Raw genomic sequence first — 23,375 nt, forward strand, 5'->3', positions numbered from 1 at the left:
GTTGGCTAAGGAGGGAGAACTCCAAGAAATCAGAGTCTAAAAATGGTGGAGAGAGAAATGGAGTCGTCACCTTCTTTGTGGCGAAGAAGAAGACTACTTATAGGTGGGGACATAATCCATCCGTTGGAGCCAGTTTTCTGCGGAGCCCAGGAGTTACGGAGATGGCGGAAGTTCCATACAAGGTTGCGGGCAGGTTCCGAGCTACAAAGAGAATTTGCATAACTGCATCCTCTGTGGGTACCCCGGAAGTTGCCGGACCTAGGGGCGTATGTTCTGGGGCCCAGAACTTCCGGGCGACAGAAGTTACGGTCATGGTTCCGACAATGTTCTCGGTTACACAGAAAGATTGCACAATGGTGCAACTTCTCTGGGTGCCTCGGAAGCTTCCCGGACCTTCTGCTCCCCGAAAGTTCTCGCAATCCCGGAGGTTCCGGCCAAGGCAGAAACTTTCCACTGAGATAATAGATTCAGTCCACTTGAGAATTTAGTTGTGCCACATCATATGTGTACGTGAAGTTGATTCCCAAGTGTTCTCATGATGCACCCCCTCTTAGTAGTGTAGATACCATAAGGACTCAACAAAGTAAAAGAATATGGCACTCTGCTTTTTCCTTTTTTCGAGTAGAGGGGAAATAACTATCCATGCTTCTCTTCAAATTAGACGGTGTTGAGCATGTGGTTAGAGACACAAATTAAGTTGTCATAGATGTCAAAAATATTAAGGGCAATAATGCACTCTCAGGTGTTCATACTTATTGGTGTCAAATTTAGCATAAAACAACTAGAACTAAATTAGACCAGGTATCAACTATATGCAATGACTCATGACATGTAACCAAGACCGAGCTACTCCCTGAACAAAGTGGTATAATTTGCCAAGTTATCAGGTGGAACATCCCACATCTAAAAGTACTTTCCACTGCGATCCTTCCACCACTTCGGATCTTCTCCACAAAAACAAGGAAATAAGTATAGGAGCATTTTTGCTTGCCCAAAACGACAAGGATGAGTAGAACCCTCTTCAATATATCAACAATATCATCATGCAATGAAAATTTCACCTGGGGTTGGATAATAGACGGCTCGTCTGGCCTGGAGCTAGCCCATGAACCGGAATGGTTCATATGGCATACCCTGCAGTGTCCAACCCTTCTCGTGGCCCTTAGCTAGCTGGTGCGAATCAGCTCATTGAGGGGATCGGTGCATAGTAGCTTCCAAGACATCCACGTGTCAAACCAGCGGCCCAGTGAGCGTGCTGCAGCCTGCAGGTCACCAATCGTATATCTGAAATTTTCTCTCAACATCGTTGTCTGCGGCTTCAACACCTCATCCCCTTTTCCCTCCATGAGATCGGTCTGCTTTTGTGTGGTTCATTGATGCCACAACATTGTCATTGGCAATGGTCACCATCAATGCGATGAGGGCCTAGAGCTCCTGGATCAACATCTCCACGCCTGCCATCCTCATAATCAAAGTTGGTTTGCCATATTTCGTCGTTGTGGCAAACTCTGAATCGATCCTATCCAATGTAGGTACACCAAAGTGTTCTGTGTTTTGGGTCAACTCACTGGAGTGAATAAACACCAAACTGTTCGTTTTTATGTGTGTGTGTGCGCGCGCGCGGAGGGTTTTGAGTGCCTGTGATATCGAAAATGTCAAAGGAGCGGCGACTGGAGCAACAACACAACACGAGTGACATTCTACAACAGTGCTACACCTGGGATGAGTCTCAATTGTTGCCGGTGGGCATAATTGGCTTTAGTCGACGTCATGAAACTGCAGTGCAGATTTCAGAAGAAATGCACCTGCCGTGCTGACACCAAGTAAAACTGGTGATACGGTACATTGGCATGAGTTTTCAAATTTTCAAATGCATGTCCCACAGCCAAGAATTTTCAGATGATTATATATGACCACTGCCAAATAGAGCAGCAAATTCACACGATGTATCTGCCATAAGTATCTCAAATAACTGTATATTGGTATATATTGTACAGTGTGATCACCTATAATATGAATGTTGATCAGTTCAACTTCTGAATTCACTCTTATCGTCCACTTGAACTGACTGTATACTTATATTACAATGCATATCCTCAAATTTGCTCCTAGTACATACACCTACCATTTGAATCATTGCCAAGCTCAGAAATGCAGAGTTACTGCAGCCATGAGCTTGTACTTATTAGTTAGATGAATCACCTCATTAGCAAACTCTATGCTATATACAACTCATCTGATCGACAGGGCGGCCTTATTTCTTCAGAATCAATCAAAGCACATCATAATCCGCTAGCATTCGACGCTACCGAGTGATTAGTTGACTGGCTATGGAATCTATGGATGACCGTGTCAGGCGAAAACTGCAGGCCATCCGTGAGCAAGTGCACATCCTCTTTCTGAGACGCCTTCTTCCTCATGCTCTTAGATTGATAGTCTCCGTCCCTGACGTAAGTCAGGATCTCCACCACCTCCTTGATCGACGGCCGCATCTCCCTCTCCATCTGCAGGCACTGGAAGGCCACCTCCGCCACTCGGTCGATCGTTCTCTTCGTTTCAGGGTCAGTGTCGTAGCCGAGGTCCGGATCAACCAACTGAACAACTTCATGGTTCTGAATCCTGTTGAGAGCCATGTTGGCCAGGTTGATCTCACTGTGGCTCCTGTTCATGTCCACAGCAGGCTTCGAGGAAATCAGCTCCACCAACACGACGCCAAAGCTGTACACATCGCTCTTGTCGGTAAGCTTGTAGCACTGGTGGTACACTGGGTCGACGTAGCCCGGTGTGCCCTGTGGAACAGTCGAGACATGGGTGACCTCGAGCGGGAACAGGCGTGACAACCCAAAGTCTGCAACTTTGACATGGAAACTGTTGTCCAGCAATATGTTGGTTGTCTTCACATCCCGGTGTATGATCTCAACCGCATGGAGGTAGGCCAGTGCTTCAGCCGTTTCAATGGCGATGTTCAATCTCAGGGGCCATGTGAGGCCTCGTTCCACCGAACGGGACCCATGAAGATGATCCGCAACAGTCCCATTTGCAATGAACTCGTACACCAGGAGAAGGTCACGGCTCATCCGGGATGTGCAGCCATATAGGATGACAAGGTTCTGGTGCAGCAAGCGGGATAGGATGTCGACCTCATTGAGGAACTGCTCAACCCGTCTGTAGTTGTTTTTGTAGAGGCGTTTAACCGCGACTACTCTCCCATCCTTGAGCTTTCCTGAATGACAAAAATGTCAAAGTTGTTATTTCAAAGTGAATAAGGGCAAGATAGTTTTATCAAAGAATACAGTTGAGAACAGAGCTGCTGGCATCTGCAATTTACATATAACATTGACAAGCAACGAGTTCGGCAAACATGTTTTTACCTTTATAAACAGTTCCAAATCCACCATCACCAAGCTCCCTTGATGCACTAAATCCATCAGTAGCTACTTCAAGTTCCTCGAAAGTGAAGATATGAGGCGAACCGCCCAGCTCAAGGTCTTTACTGTAAGACGTCGTTGAAGATCCACTTCGCATGAACTCATTTGAAGCTACAGCTTGTTTCTTCCTCTTTCTTTGGTACAAGACAAAGAAGATAAACAGAAAGAATGCACCACCACCGAGTACTGCTCCAACTGTCCACGACACAATATAACATATTACGAACATGAAGCAAGTAAGAAAGCAAGGGACCCCCCCCCCCCCCCCCGCACGGGTGCGTTTTATCCTCCATATTATATTACAATATGGAGCAAAGGAAATAAGAACCGAAGGAATAGATTGATACTCACCTGCTATGAAAATCATTTTTATCCTTGTACTGCCCCCTGCATAAGAAGAGTCTGTAAATATCTTTACGGTTTATGAGGAAATAAACAAGAAGCAGTATGAGTAGTCATTTGACAAATGAGAAGAACTTTATGTAGGATAACTGTGCCAGCTTCTACGTAAAGCTGAATTTCAGATTCTCAATTGAAGGTGGCAACATATATGAAGAAAAAAACATAGAAGCCACAGACATGACATTTAGATCGTGAATGTGATGGCAGAAAATAACGGAATCATGCATTTTGGAGGAAGTCAAAATCCAACAAAATTGTAACTGTGCCTTCAGAGTTCTCATGAAAGCAAATAGAGTTGATAAGATAGTTGCATTGATGCTAGCTTGGTGCCTTGGTGCCCTATTTGATTCCTTTGGTCCTTCCTCTGATGATTGGCACACAGGAGAAAATTCAAAATTAAGTGGAGTGCCGTAAGCTGCCATAATGATTGGCATCACCCCACTCTTCTGCACTCCTTAAGCAGCGCCAACACTCAATTACCATATGCAATTACTCAATCTTCAGTGACTTAAGCAGTGCACATCTCTAAGTACCCACCGAAACTAACCAGAGTGGCCAATTCAACGTAACACAACTAATTCCACAACAAACAGTTGCAATAACATTGACTTCCACATGTTTGAAACACGGACCACAGAAAAGTAAGCGCATCGATCGGCAATTACGGGAATAGTCTGTTGGAACCGTCAGTACGGCATCTTTGTTGAATAGCGTTGTTGACTAATTCAGCAAATGCATTTGACAAGGAATCGATAGGCTTAATGAATGTCTCAATCAGTGGACTGGCTTCATCACTAACTACCAAAAACAAAACAATAATCTGCAGGTGCTCCAAGAAACCAAACAAGCACTCAAGAGTTGAAACCACAATATCCGTGTCCAATCGGCATTATATTCTGCATCCTTCCTAGCAACAGCGACGTAAAATGCAGTAAATTTGTTCTTGACAGCGATTCTATGTCAGATGCAGTATCAAAATTGCTGCCTAGGTTAGCACTTCTGAATTCCCTAAAATCGGTCAGTAGCACTGAAAAGTTGAAATGTATAGACGAATTGGCTAGTCAAATTCATGGGGGCGCTGTCAGTTAATTTTCCTCAACTCACCGCACTTCTCAGGGTACACGTCGCCGGAGCAATGGCATGAAAACCCGGTGCCGTCATTGGCATACCTGCACTGTCCGCCGCTTGCCTCGCACTTGGGGCAATCGTCTGACGGCACCGTCCACTCGAGCAGGAACCCTTGCCTCATGCTCAGAACGTAATCGTCGTCGTCCTGAAAACCAAGAACGGGCACGACGGAGAGACGGCAGGCCGGCGGGACAACGCGCAGTTCGCGGTGACCACCGTACTCCCCGCCAAGGCGGTAGAAGGACTCGTTGGCGCAACCCGTGCGGGTGAACCCCGGCGGCGTCACCCGCTTCTTCGTGCACTTGTCGAGGATGAGCAGCTCCTTGTTCCTCTTGCTGATAACGAACGGGCTGAGCCCGAGACCCAGGGAGATGTTGAACCACCATGGCGGACAGCCGTCGTCGAGCGGGAGGTTGTTGTCCACGGCGAGGAAGGAGGAGTTCTCAGCGAAGACCTGGACGACCTGGTAGGCCCCAAACATGGAGCGGCTGAGGAGAGCTTGGCTGGAGTTGCAGTTGAGCTGGAAGGACGGAGACCCGCAGGGCGGCTGGCCGGGCTCCTCCAGCCAGAACGGGTAGGTGATGTTCAGCTCGCCGCATTTCTTGGGCGAGCAGGCCGCGGCGGCCGGCGCCGGCAGCCGGAGAAAGCAAGCGCAGAGCAGAGGCAGGAGGAGGAGGGGCTGGAGCGTCGGCATGGTTTGGGAATGGCTGGAGCGGCGGCTGACTGACTGACCGGAGCGGGGGAGGACTAGTTAACGGGACAGAACGGAGGTTGGGATGTGCGACTTGGGGAAGAAGGACGGTGGCCAGAGCGGCTTGACCAGTCAGAGTCAACGCTCTAGTACAGTATTTCTTTTCCATTTCCGTTTCTCTAATCAGTGTCCCTTAGATTTCGAGGATGCCGTTGGACAGCGGCAATGCCGCGGCGGCGGCGTGGAGCGGCCGCCATGGCCCGCCACGGGGATGGCGACGGCGACGGCTTGCCGACCCGCCATTAATTTTGCATGGCCTCATAGCCATAGATAAGGAGGCTGAGGCCAGATTGTTTGCTTCCTAGGAACTGGATAGAAAACGATTAATTCAACGACTGAACTCACCGCTACGGTGACTCGGCGGCTGCCCTTGCCATGTGAGGAGGAATCCATCCCTGATGAGCTCCAGGTAGTCTCTGGCATTCACCTTCCCAGTCGCCCAAAGCACCGGCACGGCGGTGGCGTTGCAGCCCGGCAAATTGTACCCGCCGGTGATCACGCCCGTCTCGTTGTACCGCCCTCCCGCTCTAACAAAGGTGTTGTTCCGGCACACCGTGTCCACCAGCCCCGCTCCGGCAGCCGGCTTCTTGGTGCAGTTGTAAAAGATGAGGTTCTGGTTGAGGGGGCTCATGTAGAACGGATGCCCGATTTTGGCGGCCGTGTTGGCCTTGGGTACATGGCATCCTTGCTCGCCGGAGTGATTGAAGTCGGCGAGCTTGTGGACGTCGGAGACGAGCAGGGAGGCGTTGCCGTAGAAGATTTCGAGGATCCGAAGCCGGTACTCGCTCTTGTAGTACCCGACGTACGGCACGCCGTCCGTGCAGATGACCTGGAAACCGATCTGGGGGCACCGGTTCTCGTCAGTCGAACCCGAGACGACCCCGAACGGGGCTGAGACGAGCACGTTGCCGCATCTCTCCGGCTCGCAGGCGGCAAGCACCGGTGCCGTCATCGGCATCGTGGAGACGACGACGACGGCAGCCAAGAGGAAGATGCCAGGGCCCAGCCATGGCAACATGCGACTATGAGGATCGATTCGGGTCGATGGCTGGGGTGAGCAGCAGGATAATTCTGGTTTCTGGAGGAGTATGATTCTATGGAGCTGCGATATTAAATCATCGTACCTCTACTGCGTATATGACTATGAGGGAGGCGGGTGGGTCAGTGAGTGATCAGCCGGAACATTTGACCGGTGCAACCAGCGTCCACACACATGCATCCCCGGTCGTGGTCGAGCAGTGATGCGACTGGACCGGATAAGATAGATGCGAGCGATCGAGCCCAGGCTCTGGCCGTGCCGATCGGTTGCGGCAAGTGCACGCTCTTATCGGCCATGGACCCATATGGGGGCCGGGGATGGGTTAGATGGATACTTGTGTGACTGGTAACAGTGGTCATAGATACGTCAGCTGGTGAATTTCAAGCACAAGCACGGACTAGTAAACCCCCATGCATGCGCGCATGCTGGTCAGGGCATGCATGCATGTATTGACAGTTTTGACACAAAGAAATTCACACAATGGCGCGCTTGACAGCATAACATATAGTAAGTCCAATGCTTAACATGTTTTTCAAAATACGAAATTTTCACTAGATCAAGGCTGACGAATCTCTTATATATGAACCCTTTTTCCAAACTAGTGTCAGCCAGTGCCGACCTCAGAGTTGAGAGTTCAAGTTCGGCTCATCACGGCCATACGCTATATATATGTCTAGTACATTAAACTTTTTTTTTCACTTGTGCTACCCACTTGGGGTAAATATACTACTTCCTCTGTTCGTAAATATAAGTCTTTGAAGATATTTTACTAGAAGACTATATACGAAGCAAAATGAGTGAACCTATACTATAATGTATGTCTATATACATTTGTATGTAGTTTTTTTAGTGGAAACTCAGAGACTTATATTTAGAAACGGAGGGAGTAGTTCTCTTTACAGGCCTCACCGTACCGCCGAAGCTTCGTGCCAGTACTAATCAGTCGAACTGGTACGGTCCTGGTGTATTAGTTGCCGGCGAGAGAAAGAACGCTTTGTTTACAGGAAAGGCAACAAAAGCACCCGGGATTCTGAACTGAAAGCGAGAAAAATCGATCTAGTTACATGGACAGCTAGTAACAAAGATAGATCACCCAGGTAAAAAAGGTGACCGGAATTACCAATTTATGTCTCAGTCGATGCTATATCGATCCCTTTGGTTTTGCATCGAGATTCGTACAAAATAATCTTATCAATTTGTTCCTCTTATTTTTGAGTCTCAGTCGATTAAGACCTAACCACACCCAAGATAAAAAGAGTACGTACCAGCACTGACTTGCGCAATGCCAGCATGCCTGCCGGCCAAGATGCAGTGCACGGGAGAAAATCTAGCTAGAACCAAATTGGCTGTGGTCAAGTGGGCGCACGTACGTACTGAGTGAATCAGGCGGGAAGGTGGAAGTGCCGCGCTGGCCACATCCATCCTCCACAACACGGCACGACTACGTACGGGTCCACGGCCGCTATCATGAAATATGAGAGTGGCATGATTGATTGATGGCTTGGTTCGACGATGCAAATCCAAGTAAAGATACTGCACGTACGTACTACCTTAGCTAGCTAGCTAGGAACTCGGTTAAAAGATGATTTTGCTAGTCAACTTACGTGGAGGTGCGGGTGCAGGCGGCGGACCCCATGTCAAGAGGAAGCCATCGGTGACGAGCTGCCGGTAATCGCTCGCGTTCATCTTGCCGGACGACGAGCCCAGCACCGGCACGGCGGCACTGTCGCAGCCCTCCATAGGGTAGCCCCCGTAGTCGCTTGTCTCATCGTCGTAATAACGGCCTCCCGCGCGGACAAACACCTTGTTGTCGTTCCGGCACCGGATCCTCGTCTGCACCAGCTCACTGTCCCGACGTGCCGCGGCTGACGCTGCGCCCTCCTCCGTGCAGTTGTACAAGATGAGGTTCAGGTTGCCGGCGCTGATGCTGAACGGGACGCCGAGTTTGGCGGAGGTGTTCCAGATCTGTATTCCGCAGCTGTTGCGGGCGTGCAGCAAGAACAGCTTGCCTCCATCGGCGACGCGCAACCCCCGTTCCTCATAGGAGATACTGATGATATCAAATCCATAGCCTGAGGTCATAGAGCTCCGCAGAACTGGAGTGTTGTTCTTAGAGCAAGTGACCTCGAAGTCGGAGGAACCACATGCCGGCCGGTTCCGTCTCGTCATCCCTGAGCCAGAACGGGTCGGAGATGGACATGCTGCCGCATCTCTTAGCTGAGTCTGAGCAGCCGTCGACTCGTTCCTCGGCCGCCACAGCCACGAGCGCCAGTGTTAGCCACAGGGCCCGGAAGAGCCAGCAGCTCGGAGCCATAGGTGTAGAAGATTTGGGAAGGTTAGAGTGAACCTCAAAGGAGGTCCGTGGCTGCAAGGGTGGTCATAGGCTACATGAATCAGAGAATACGGCTGGTCTAAGCACGAACGATATATGGGGAGGGACGGCGAGTGAGCGGACAACATTTGATTGGAAAATTGGGGCAAATGATCGTCGTCCACACATATACCGAAATGGCCTGAGTGAACACTTGGACTAGTAGAGCAATGGCTTGTTAAATTTCAGGGCTCCCCTTTGACGAGGCAATCCATGACCCTGACCTCCATGAACCAGTGATGTGACTGGAACTAGGATACCAGATTCTAGCCTTTGGTACAACCTTGGTACAACCTTAGGCTGGTTTTTTGGGTATCTCTACTTCAAGCTAATGTATCCAATACCAAAACAAAAACCCTCTAACCTCGGTACAACCTTCACCCTTGGCAGGCTAATGTATCCAATACCAAAACAAAAACCCTCTAACCTCCGCTTGCACATTTCTACACCTAGGCTTACACCCTATTTTTGTGTTTTCTTTCTGACGGGTGCCTAGATCAAGTGACCCGCGATATGGCTAGCGTAGGAAAAGCAACTTCATAGCTAACTTAGAAATAGCAAACAATATAACGATTTGGGCCTTTTTTTTTATCCAAATGAATTACAATGGATTTTATATTATTTTAGTCTTTAAAATACATTTTGTATAACATGTTTGAATCTAAAGATTAGAATCCTTTGAAAGTTTTCTACCGATTACACCGTACCCAATTCCAAATCAAAATCCTCCTTGAATCGACCTATCAAGGGTTTCATTTTTTTCATAGAAAGGAGGTTAAACAAACTCTTGACAATCCTACGTCCATGTGATGTACCAAAAGCTACTTTTTTCATTTATCAAGGATGCTCGGTTAGAAGAGTTGATGCAGTTGGCACCCAAGTAACGAGTTCCTTTTTCATTTTACTCCTTTTTTGCATTGTTATATTCCTTTTCTTACTTTTTTGTTTTCATATTCACTTGTTTTCCTCTTTGGCCTTTTTACCTTTACTTTCAATTTTATTTCTTATTTATTTTATATTTTGATATTTTTCTTAAAATTACCGTCTTATTACATTTGTTTAGTTATTTGTTTTTGCTTTCATACTCTATATTTGTGGTAAATACATGAAATTTTTTCTAGTTCACATGTACACTCCTTTTAAAAGTCAAAAACCATTATTTTCAAATACATGAATACTTGCTCTGAAATGCATTAATATCTCTGTAGAGATACATTACCAATTTCTTATAGTAAAGACGAATTATTTCAAAATATTTCAACATTTTGAAATCAGTATAAGCATTCGTTGTATGCATGACATAAAAATATTTTTATATGAACATTCGACCTCTCGTCTTGACGTATTAAAATTATTTTTTTGTATATTATTTCGTATAAATGATTTCCAACAGTATTAAAAAAATATAATAGTGTACCATATGTTTATAAACAAAAAATATTATTAGTGGGCTTCACAAGTGGCAGGCCCGTTTCGTTGCTTGGTGCTCCACGCAACTACCAAAGCACGTTAAAATTTTCGTAGAAAAATAAATATAGGCCCACTAGTCCGTTTCACATAAAGTATTTTTGCCACTGGGCTGTCAATGTTGGCCGTGGTGCAGGCATTAGAAGTTCATCCTTCCCTCAAAAAAAAAAAAAGAGAGAGAGAAGTTCATCCACTCAAAATGAAAAAAGAAAGAAAGAAGGAGAAGCCTAGAAGCCACTTACTATTCTGTACCATATCCCAGTTCAACTTGTTAATGAACATCTAATGGTCCACACGGCTAGGAACTCGTCGATAAAAAGATGATTTGACAGGGTGAACTGAACTTACGTGTAGGGGAAGGAGGTTCGTTCAACCTCTCAGGTGCAGGTGCAGGTGCAGGTGCAGGGAGAAGAGGGGGCAGCTCCCATGTCAGGAGGAAGCCATTTCTCATGAGCTGCCCGTACTCGCTCGCGTTCGCCCCCGCCGACGAGTCCAGCACCGGAACGACGACGGCGTCGCAGCCCTCCAAAACGTAGTCGGCGTAGTTCCCAGTGGCATCGTGAGGTACTCCCGCGCGGACAAGCACCGCCCACTCATTCCCGCACCTAACTCTCGTCTCCACCAGTTCTGTGTTCCGACGTGCCCTGGCCGCTGCTCCGTCCTTCTCCGTGCAGTTGTACAAGATGATGTGCAGGTTGGCCGGAGCGATCTTGAACGGGACGTTCAGTTTGACTGAGGTGTTATAGAACACTGCACGGCACTTGTTGGGGGCGTTCAACACGTCCAGCTTGCCTAGATCAATGGCATACAAGCTGTGTTTCTCGTAAGAGATGTTGAGGATTGCAAAGCCATTGTTCAGGGGTATAGAACTCCGTAGAGTTGGAATACTGCTGTTGATGCAAGCGACATCGAAGTCCGGGTAGGGATCAGGACCGCATGGTCTTCCGGTTTGTCTGTCGGTGAGCGAGAACGGATGAATGATGCTGAAGTTGCCGCACTTCATGGTCGAGCAGTCTCCCCCCTGCTGGTCCTCGGCCACCACGAGCATCGGTGGCAGCCACCACACCCCGGCGAAGACCAATAACCAGCAGCAGCTGGGAGACATGCGAGTAGAAGATTTGGAGATATTGCAGTGGACAACAAAGGGTGGTAGATGGATTTGCTGGTCATGGGCCATGGATGTGAGAAGGTAGACTACAAGTAAGAGATAATGCCGTGGTCGAGGCAGGAACCACCCGAACTACATATATGGGGAGCTCGAACAAGCAGAGTACTACTGGTCATAACATTTGACTGGAAACTTGGGCCAAGCGATCATCGTCCAGGAAATTTCTCAATTGAGAACCAATGGACTAGTAAGCCATCACTTATCAGATCTGCAGGTAAGATATGCCATGACCATGACCTCCGTGAGCCCATGATGTCACTGAACCAGGACCAGGATATTTTGTGCTCTTCTTTAGACATTTATCTAATCTAAGTAGAAGAAACTTCTAACCTGTGCTTGCACATTTCTACGCCTAGACATGAAGTGACCTTTTGTTTTTTGGCAACGTTATCCTTTGTCTTGTGTGACCTGGCCAGAGTACAGAATCCAACTTCTCACCCAACTTAGAGATAGCAACGCTGTACAATAATTATGGTCTTCTTGATTCAAATCACCTAAAGTGGATTTTATTCTCATATTAATCCCTTTTACTTGCCTTTTGTTTTCATATTTATAATTTTACCTTTTTTTGCCTTTTTTTTAATCTTTTTGTTATTGCCTTATTTCTTCACTTTTTTAGTTCCATTTTTTCAAATTACTGACTTAGCATATGAATTTATTTGTAATTTATTTATTTAAAATTTTACTCTACTTTTGTGGTAAATATATATTATATCTACACTTTTTCTCAAAGTCTTGAACCTTTTTTGAACAAGAATATTTGTTCTCAAATACATGAAAAACTCTTTTAACAAATATGACCATTTTTCTTACACGTATTTTCAAATATACGGACTTTTTTTAATGAGCATAAAAATTAGGTTTACTATAAAACGAAATTATTTTACATGAACATTCAACATATTCTCTTGAACTATTAAAATGACTTTTTATGAGTCATTGCATCAAAATGACAGTTTTTTAAAAATATAGAGAAGTGTACTGCATAGGCGCACTTGCTAAGAAAACATAGGCCCACCAAGGTGCGTTGCTAAAAAAAACTAAGGGAAACGTTTCCGTTCGGCGCGTCGGTGGACAACGCACCGGTCGCTCGCTGCCCACGCGTTTCGCGCGCGACCCGCGTGTATGGCCATGCAACGTTTTTTCCTGTGATGATCGTTTAAATTTGCTACAACCAGTGTCCAAATTTGCTACATTTGTCCACTAAAAAAGCTGCATATACGTTTGGTTGCAACCTCAGTTCGTCGGATTTTTTTGCTACAATTGGTGTTTTTTTTTTGCTACAACCGGTATCATTTTTTGCTGCAATTGTTCACTAAAAATGTTACATACATGTCCGTCAGAGTTGCAACCCGAGTTCACCGGATTGTTTTGCTACCACGCATCATCAGCTTCGTTTTTTTGTTACAACCACGTTGGTTTTTTTGTTTTGCTACAACTATATTTTTGTTACAACCGTGAACGAAAATTGTTGCATCGTGGACGAAATTTGTTGCATCGAGAAATTTTGCTGCATGGAGATCTAACGGTGCGCCCCGCGTGCAGCTGGCGGATCGGGCGGCCCGCGCGCGGCCGGCCGAAAGTTTTGACCGGCGAGCACTGTCCAAAAACTAATGAGCAAAGCACAGTGATTAGGCCGAAATTGCCCAAGAAAAATAAACACAGGCCCACTAATCCGAGTTTCACAGAGTCTAATTTCCACTGGGCTGTAAGAGGATGAGTGAACAAGCCCAAGATGCCTATATTGACCGTGGTGCAGGGTTGAGGAGTTGAGAGTTCAGTCACCGCAGAGGACTTTGTTCTGTTCAACTTGTTAACTAATGTCTAATGGCGTACCTAGTGAGAGCACTAAGCTAACATGATTGATTGCTTGGTTCGATTAGGGAAATCCAAGCAAATTAGGCACTGCCGCTAGCCGAACTAGAATAAAAGATGATTTGACAGGGTGAACTTACCTGGAGGGGGAGGGAGATCCCACATCAGAAGGAAGCCTTCCTCGATGAGCTGCTCGTAGTGGCTTGCGTTCGTCTCGCCGGACAGCAATGGCAGCACCGGCAAGACGGTTAGAGCGCAGCCCTCCAAAGCATAGCCGGAGTAGCTCCCGGTGGGGTCGGATGGCACTCCCGCGCGAACAAACGCGTTGCTCGTGTTCACACACCTCATCGTCTTCGCCTGCACCAGTTCTTTTTTCCGGCGTGCCGCCGCCGCGGCCTCCTCCGTGCAGTTGTACAAGATGAGTTCTAGGTTGAGGGGGGCGATCTTGAACGGGGGGGCCAGTTTGACAGAGGTGTTCCAGATCGGACGGCAGTCGTTGAAGCTTTTGAGGCTCTTGGACGCGTCGTCTAATAGTTGCAGCTTGCCTATATCAACGACGTGCAAGCTGCGTTCCCTGTAGTACACGTCGATGATTGCAAAGCCGGGGCTGTGGGGCACAAAGCTCGGTAGAACTGGATGAGTGCTGTTCAAGCATGTCAGCTCAAAGTCCCGGGGTCCAGGCGAACCGCATGATCTTCCCGTCTCCTGATCAGTGAGCCAGAATGGGTCGGAGATGGTGACGTTGCCGCACTTGGCCGAGCAGCCTCCCCCCTGCTGCTCCTCAGATGCCACGAGCATCATCAATGGCAGACACCAAACCCAGGCGAAGGCGAGGAACCAGCAGCTCGGAGACATCCGAGCAGAAGATTTCAAAGATTGCAGTGTGCACCAAAGGGGGTGACTGGTCTGTGGGAGATGGGCTACAGGTAAGATAGAATACCGAGGTCGAAGCATGAACCAATATAAGGGGAGGGCAGGCAAGTGGAGTACTATTGGCCGGAACATTTGACTAGAAAGTTTCGTCCTCCACGAAATTCCCCAATTGACCCCTTGGACTGGAAAGCCATGACTTTTACAAAACTTGAGGCCTTGAGAGTAACCCCTTTGGTCTGTAAGCCATGACCATGACCTGAGCGAGTCAATGATGTGACTTTGAACCAGGATTCTTAATAGGCTTGGTCTGTCGGTCCCGGGTACTTCATGCACTTGTAAGTTATATATGGCTATTAGATTACAAATTGTTCTACCACATTCACACTTGACAGGTAACTATCCATAGGAATGAAGATCTTTACACTGATTGACAGGTAACTATCCATAGGAATGAAGATCTTTACACTGATTGGCTATTGGGGTTGCGCATTTTAGAAATTATATTGAGTGCAATTTTTCTTTTCTTTGCAGGGGAGACGTCCTTTCAAACCTAGAGTTCACAAACTTTGTTTTGCATCACTAGCAAAAGGGCCCATGCGTTGCAATGGGAGAAAAAAATACCACACGGCACACACTCTTAATTTATAAAAAATGTCTATAATTTGAGAATTTATAGTTACGATACAAATAAAGATGGTCTTATCCTATAAAAATGCAGTTCAAAATTTCACAGGTCTTCTATTTTAACACGGCTTGCATGTAGATTTAATACGTACAAAGAATCAGTCAAGTGACCTTCAGTTTTATCTCTAATCCTGATTTTGTTGACGTGTTTATTCTCAACCCGGATGAGTACCGGTATGAAAGAAAGACGAATAATGACTTATTTATTAAGATTGCATCCTAGATAGTATTTTTATTAAACGTTTAACAGATAAAATAATATCATATTTAAATTCTACATATTTTTCTAATCAAATTCCATGTATAATATGTTAAATTTGGAGTTACAGTTTAAAAGATATGAGGATTTTAAAAAATATTTAATATATACTACGAGTTTAATGTCATAAACAGTAAGGGTTTTTTTGTAAAGTCACCTCAGTGGGTTTTTCGACGGAAGCGATAGCCTCTTTATTATTAGGTAAAGATTATTCTTTTGTAACTCGCAATTTGACCAAGTTACAAACAGTGGCTTCTCCAGGGACTTCAAAGCATCAAATTTATTTTAAACTGCTTTAGAAAAATGCATTTTTTCTAACAAAAAAAAATCATCTGTCAATTAATTTGCCTAGGCTGCAAAGCAAGGTTTTGTGGGCTACACCTATTTAACGCCCGTAAAAATGTTGGCATAACAGCACATCATTCAGCCTGGTCAGTTTTCTGTTTTGTTCTCTTTCTTTTGCTTCTTCTCCGGTTTTAGGTTGGTTATACTCGGTTTCTTGTGGCTTTTGGTTTCTCCTATTTTTTCTCTTCTAATTTTCCTTTTTTCATCCATTTATATTAGTTTTATGCATTTTTTTCTTTTTTATTTGGTTCATTTGAAATCAGGTAGAGCTTTAAAACATATGAACATAATTCTCTGTCTACGAAAATTTCTCTATGAAAGCTAATACAAATTAATCTTAAGAAAAAATATCCTATAAATCGAACGACTCATATAGGAGAAAAAAAAATCCTATGGATTATAGAATCCTCGAGTACTACAACTAATATTCCTTTCTATTGTAAACGTCCAAGTACACTATGATGTCAACCCTCTGCTCCCAACTAGATTACTCTGCCATGGAAGGGAGAGACGAGTCGACCGCTGTAACTAGCGCAAGGCATTGCATGCCACATTGCAAACATGCCACGGAGATGTATGAAGTGATCCCGAGAAAATATAACCAAAACAAACTTGTAAGCACATGTTAATTTAGCTAGTAGTACTAGGCCATCGCCTGTGGTCAGATGAACCGACATCTTGGGCGGGAAGGAGCAAGTGTGGCCGGTGCTGGCCGGCAGCGGCGAAAATCCGCCACACTATTAACTTGAGCCTTATCCTCGGTTAGCAATTAACATGATTGATTGTTAGATTGATTATGGAAATCCATGAAAGTTACTTACACACTCCACGTTCTAGCTTAGCTATGAACTTGATTAAAAGATGATTTGGTCGGTGAACTTACGTGCAGGGGGTGGAACCCATGTCAGGAGGAAGCCATCCCTGATGAGCTGCTCATAGTCAGCCGACGAGTCCAGCACCGGCACCACAATAGCATTGCATCCTTGCAGCGCATAGCTGGCATAGTCCCTGGTTGCGTCGTAACGCACTCCCGCGCGGACAAACGTGTTACTTGCTTTCCCGCATCTCATCTCCACCAGCGTTGTGTCCCGATGCCCCGCTGGCTTTGTGCAGTTGTAGAAGATGAGGTTTAGATTGGTCGGGTTGACCTTAAACGGCAGTGGCAGCTTGCTGGATGTGTTCCGTCTCGGGAAATGGCAGCTCTTGGAGTGGTTGAAGTCTTCCTCTTTGTACAGATCAACGACATGCAAACTGCGTTCTTCGTAGGAGATGTCGATGATTGCAAAGCCCAAGTTCCCAGAGCTCCGAAGAACTGGAGTGCCGTCAAGGCAATTGACCTCAAAATCCAAGGGACCACACGATCTTTCCGTCTCCAATTCGGGGAGCCAGAACGGGTGGGAGATGGTGAGGTTGCCACACTTCCTGATCGAGCTCGAGCAGCCTTCCCCTTGCTGCTCCTCGGTCCCGGCGGCGAGCGTGAGTGGCAGCCACCATACCCACACCAAGACCAAGAACCAGCAACTAGCAGTAGCCATAGGAAGAGAAGAAGATTTGGCTGTGTGGCGGTGGAGATATGTGTATGAGAGAGGATATCGTGGTTGAACCGTTGAAGAAGGATACATGTGGACGAATCCTATGGTGGTACGAACAAATGACTGGAAAATGGGGCTAAGCTATCGTCATCCACGAATTCCCTCAACCACCGCTTGGACTTGTAGGCCATGGTTTCTGAATTTCTAATCCTAACACCATTGACGGGTAAGCCATCAACATGACCTCTGTGTTCCCGTGATGTGACATGAACCTGGATGCTTATAGGCTGTTTGTTTCCTTACCTGCTACTTCATGCTTTTGTCAGCTATCTAAATACAAGATCCCTTTTACCCTTCATCGAGAAAAAATAAGATACTGTACTAGATTCTAATATCTGTACAGCATTCAGACTTTCAGTCGCCGATGAAAAAGAAGATCATTTATTGAGCTATTGGGTTGCACATGTTAAAGAATTCTGCTTCAGTACACCCCCTCTTAATTGAATCAATGACTGAGATGAAAGAATGCCCCTTCAACTAAGAGCTCATGATGGTCATATCCAAAATTAATCATCCATTAATCGCTGTATCCGCTCTTAGTCCAGACCGAAGTTATGTCAACCAAACATACATATTTACGTACTTTGTCATTCAAGTATATCTTTTTCATGGATTCTTGGATTCAAGTACATTTTACAGGTGAAAAAGAAAAACGATTCTCCATCTCAGGCGAGGTCATGGTGGTGTTTCAGGACGCACAGACTAGCAGCGAGTAACCTCGCTGGAGTTGGGTGGAGCATAGAGATCAATGGTGCCTGGCAGAAGCGCTGCAGGATGCAGAGGTCACTCGCCAGCAAGCACGATAACAAAATGAGATGAGATGGAGAAGGGGAGACACTGGCATGTTGCATCTCAACCAGTGCAGGAGCCAAGATTGACTGATGCCAGGGCGAGAAACTAAGCGACAAAAAAATACCCCAAAATAACCCAGTTTCAGGGCATGTTTTCAGCTTTCGGTTGCTTAAACAGAAAAAATAATGAAAGCAAAAAGGCTGCTTTTTCTTCTTCTAATGTTACATTCCAACCAGACGGCGACGATCATTGTACCAATAATCAATATCACCGGCGGGCTTGAGTTGGGTCGCAATACGAGTTGAAGGACCGGTTTCCATGGATCACACGTGGTTTGAACTTGAAAAAAAGATGTCATTGGCTTGTTTTATTTTATTCATCTTAATAATTACCTTCACGTAAAATTGTAAAATTATACAGAAACACAAAAAATACTAAAAACGTCTAAATCGGTTCTCATGTTTATGTTTGAAACGGGGAGGGGCTAAGAATTAAATTATCATCACGATTCATCAAAGAGTGGCACCTAGGAAGAAATATTGATATTCGGAAGAGCTGAGACGACAGTTGTGTGGGGTGGACGGATGGGGGGATACCTCCGTGCAACGGCGGAGCTGGCCCGCTGAGGCGGAAGAGCGAAGGGACCGGGGCGGGCTGCTCCTGGCCTCCTACGACCCTGCCTCCTGGAAAATGTCGCCGCGCCGAACATGGCCGCAGCCAAGGAGAAAGGGGTCGTAGGGGAGCACGAGCGCACGAGCACGACGGCGGGCGGTGGCGGCGGCGGCCTGGCCGGCAGGGTAGGGTTCGTCCAAGGAGCGGTTAGTTTGCTTCAGGCAAGCGATCGCTAGCTGGAATTGGGCCAGCCTTTTCACAAACCGGAGGCCCAGCTAAAGGGTTAAGAGTGGGCTGCGCCCCGGGCCTACTTCTTTTTTCAAAATATGGGTTTAAATTTATTTTTTCTTACGGCCCATGCGATTGCCTCGGCTGCCTAGGGCCCAGCTCCGCCAGTCAACTGAACAGAGATCAGCGGCGGTGGTTCAACAATGGCATTCATCAGCGGGCTAGACTGCCTCTTCCACAGCAACGACGGCGAGCCCCACTAACTCCCTCTCCTCCAACACAACGACGGCATCACATCTTCTCCATAGTCCACGCCGAAGATAGTGTGGCTTTCTTAGGCCTTGTACAATGTAAGGTGTTTAGAGAAATAAATCAGGTTTTTTTAAGCACTTGTGCTTATTTGTACAGAATAGACCTTTAGTTAAGCATCTTTCTTGTAGAAATAGACACTGATGCTTCAGAAAAATCCAGTTTATTTTTCTAAGCATCTCCCTAAGCATCTAACTTTGTACAAGGCCTTCGACGGCAGCACGACGCTAGCTTCCAAATGCCTCGGTCCCTCGGTGTTTCTCTATCGAATAAGCGGCGGTAGCTGCGCTTAAAGCGAGATGTGTTTCCCTCTCTTTCTTCCTCCTAGGGGAGAGATATGCCGACATATCATGTATCCCCGTGTGGGAATGATAGAATACCATGATCGGGCCAACACAATGTGATCTTGATTGCTAAATATTATGAATACTAAGACAACTAATTGGTAGGAAAAGATAAAATCATCCCCATGCTAATTTATTTATTTATAGAAAGAAGTCCATTTCAAACCTAAAGTTTACATATTTGTTCTGCGTTATTAGCTTTTGCAGCGTGCTACTTGGCTGGGTTGGAGATTACTAATTCTGCAAACACGAGCCTTTCAGAGCCTATCTATTTTTTTTCAAATGGGTTTCAAAAGACGCGTAAAATATAAATATTCAATCTATTTTATTAAATAAAAATTGAGTTCTTATTTTGTTTTTCAGTAGCTATGGGAGGAAGCTAGTTGTGGTCATCTTGACCTACTGACCGCACACAAACAAAAATCTTCTGGCAAGTACAGCACGTACTACCACACCTATATTACTTACTCTATCCTGTCAACAGACGAGTACAACGAGCCTGCCTTGGAACGGAGAAAGGAGACGACCGCACCGCACGCGTTTACCGGGCGCGCGATCTCTCCTGCTGGCCGGCGCCGAGGTCAATCAAGCGCCGCAATCCACTAGTCAACCGTCAATGCCGCCACCAAACGATCTGCTTTAGCGTTCTACTTGGACCGGCCGTCTGCCGCCTCAATATCTATCTATCCAAGAACATCAGAAAAGCCAAAGGTGAAATCTCCATGGGGCCTACGGAAGATCGGGACGGGACTGGCCGGCTAAACGCCAATCTTCCACCATGCGGCGGAAATGCAACGAACCCGGGGAGGAAGACCAGACTGATGATCAAACACGCATGTGCCGGTATGGCCAATTGGCCGTCTGCGTCGGCACGCGCTGACTGGTGTACAGTAGAGTATAGAGGCGAGCAAGTGGCGGCGTGGGCGGGCGAACTCACCGGCGCATGTCGGGCCGTGCAGCTTCCCGTCGGGGCAGAGGCAGGCGAACGCCCCGATCGCGTTCCTGTACCGGCACTGCCCCCCGCTCCCGACGCAGGTGGGGCAGTCGCCGATGCCGCCGGTGCCCGCCCAGTCCAGCAGGAACCCGGCCTTCAGCAGCCGGGTGTAGTTGGCCGCCGTCGAGCCCGCCGCCTCCGTCCCGAGCACCGGCAGGTAATTGTACGTGCAGTTCCCGGCGTTGATCGCCGGCGGGATGTCCCGGTCGTAGCTCCCGCCCAGGTACGCGACGATGGGCCTGCCGCAGCTGGACACGCCGGCGTACTCGGGCCCGCGCGGCTCCGTCCCGCTGCAGTTGGACAGGAAGCACAGGGCGTGGTTCGTGGGGCTGATCTTGAACGGGCTGAGGGCTAGGCTGGACGACACGTTGAAGTCGGCGCGGCACACGCTGTCGCTGCCGGAGGCGACCCTGTTGTGGTAGACGACCAAGGACCGGGCGCCGTAGTCGATGCTGTGGACGTGGATGGGGGAGCCGCTCATGCAGGCCGTGGTGTTGCTGTTGATGCACCAGAGCTCGAAGGCCGGGTGGCCGCACGAGGGCTCCGGCCGGAGGCGGCTGGGCGCGCCGAGCCAGAACGGGTACTCGATGGTGAAGTTCCCGCACGCCACCGGCTCGCAGGCTGCGCCCACCACACGTACATGCTGAAGGAGGAAGACGAGGAGGAGCGAGGCCAGGCTCACGACGGCCGGAGGCATGGAAGCCATCTAGATTTCTAGAACGGCTGAAGTGTACTGCATGTGGGCTGGGATGCCAAACAATGGAGTCTTTGGTGGGAGGGTGTGGAAGTTAGCTAGGTGGAGGGAAGGGGAAACGCGAACGGTGTGGCTTCGTTTGACTCTTCTTTTTCTCTGCCTTGGACTTTTACTTTATCTTATATCAACAAGAGTGGGAAACCGGTGGTGCCTCTGACTTTTGAGGGCAGATGAGAGGGAAAAGGAAAGCTCCGGTTTGTGGTTCTAATTATTATTTTTTGAACTACTTCCACATATTTATTGTGAGCTGCGTATATATGTGGTTCTGAATTTGTGATTGAGATGTTGATGTTGCCTGTAGTTAAATTTCGGGGTCATGTCATATGTGCCGGCTTGCCGCATATGTGGACGGCTGTCGATCGTGCGATTATGTCAGTTACTATAGTAACATGTTGGTGATGTTTGTGATCAGGGCTGGGGGCAGGCAGACGAAAGCCATGGATCAATCTCTTGGGTTGAACTTACCTTATCCCAAAGGACTTTGCTCAACCTAGGTAAACTTTGTTACGTAACTTAAGTAAAGGCTGACTTGGTCTAATTTGGTTGGAAGCAAACAAAATTGACCCAGACCCCCACCGTGAAAACAAAGAGGGTGTTTGGATACGTTTTAGTCCCATGAACTAAAAGTAATGAGACTAAAACTTGCTAGCCTCACGCTGGCCATAGTGGGAGTAACTAAGGTTGGTCACAATGGGAGGAACTTAGCAGTAACATCACACACTCCAATACAACTTTGCTTATTTGGCACATGTTTAATGAAGAGAGAGGTGCTTGTGGTAACTAGCTAAGTTACCGAAACATCACACACTTCAACAAAAAATGAGTCTATAGCCTAATAAATGCATTGTTGCATGACACTACATATATGTTACTCCCCATTGTGGAGGTAGGAACATAGTCTAGAAAAGTGTGTAGGTTCCTACCTTATGTTACTCCCCATTGTGACCAGCCTAAGGTAGTATCATGTACTCGGGAATAACAAACATGCTGATGTGGCAGACAATTAAAGAAGAGAGAGAGAGTTTGAGTAACATAGGTAGATACCATAATATGTTAAATGCTATGCTACTATGTGTCATGCATGTCAATAAATAAGATCATCTATGATACTACTTTATGATACTATGCACAATGAAGGTAGTATCATACAATGGTATCATATGCATGATACTACTCTATGTTACTCCCCACTATGACCAGCCTCACCCATGCTTGGATCCAAGTACTAAAGAGACTAAAATCAAGTTAATGAGCATTTATTATCCTCCAAACCCTCCAATCCAGAACTTGCATGAGGAGTTAAATGAGGAGAGAAAGGACTAATGCACATTTTAGTAGGGGTACCCCTGACTAAAAGATTTTAGCCTCAAGACTAGTTTTAGCCTCTCTTTAGTCAGGGGTGCTTGGAACTTTAGCCTCTTAAAGAGACTAGTTTTAGTCAGACTAGTTTTAGTCTCTTGGATCCAAACACCCTCTGATTGGGTTAGAAAGAGGTAAGAGCATCTAGAGTCGGACACTTCAAACGACCCCTCATATGCCCGCAGACGTGTTTGGTTAGTGACCAATAGAAGAGAGAAGAAAAATAATAATTCAACCGAACCCCTCATATCATCACTGTATGTCCGGTCTGTCCGCGAATCATCGTATCCATCTCAAATATCAGGCCTAGCGGGCGCGTCCGGTCAATTTGTCACATAGGACGTGACCCCACTCTAGACCACTCTAGGTCAAGCTAGATACTCTCAAACCAAAGTGTGTGTGTGCGGGCGTGTTTGTATGTTCTGATCTGCCAAATGACAAACGGTTCATTTCTTTAGCTTGGATTACACATATTTTTTTGCGGCCTATAGACTCATGTGGCATTGGGTGATTGGAAATTACTTTAGGTCTCGCACCGTGATCGGGTGTACGAGGGGGTGGGGTAGACTTTTCCGTAGACAAACATCACTGAGTAGAGCCGTAGGTTTATGATTTCTGTTATGTGTTGCACTATTTATAACTTGTGATAATAACCTATATT

General features: G+C 46.8%; 1 protein-coding gene across 5 annotated transcripts; it reads right to left on the reverse strand.

Annotated features, from left to right (window-relative positions):
- Positions 1–1,951: 1,951 nt before the first annotated feature.
- LOC123442545 (LEAF RUST 10 DISEASE-RESISTANCE LOCUS RECEPTOR-LIKE PROTEIN KINASE-like 1.2) lies at positions 1,952–21,431 on the reverse strand. Of its 5 annotated transcripts, none has more exons than XM_045118616.1 (4): positions 20,545–21,431; positions 3,780–3,815; positions 3,372–3,623; positions 1,952–3,223 (listed from the first exon to the last, which is right to left on the reverse strand). In XM_045118616.1, exons 1-4 carry the CDS (start codon positions 21,305–21,307, stop codon positions 2,283–2,285), a joined length of 1,992 nt encoding a protein of 663 aa, XP_044974551.1. In that variant the 5' UTR covers positions 21,308–21,431; the 3' UTR covers positions 1,952–2,282. The 5 variants fall into 5 exon arrangements, with proteins under 5 accessions (XP_044974551.1, XP_044974552.1, XP_044974550.1 ...); XM_045118617.1 differs by lacking the exon at positions 20,545–21,431 and adding an exon at positions 16,614–18,079; XM_045118615.1 differs by lacking the exon at positions 20,545–21,431 and adding an exon at positions 10,935–12,042.
- Positions 21,432–23,375: the final 1,944 nt, after the last annotated feature.

Source organism: Hordeum vulgare, chromosome 3H (genome assembly GCF_904849725.1).
Source record: "Hordeum vulgare subsp. vulgare chromosome 3H, MorexV3_pseudomolecules_assembly, whole genome shotgun sequence".
Lineage (NCBI taxonomy): Eukaryota > Viridiplantae > Streptophyta > Magnoliopsida > Poales > Poaceae > Hordeum > Hordeum vulgare.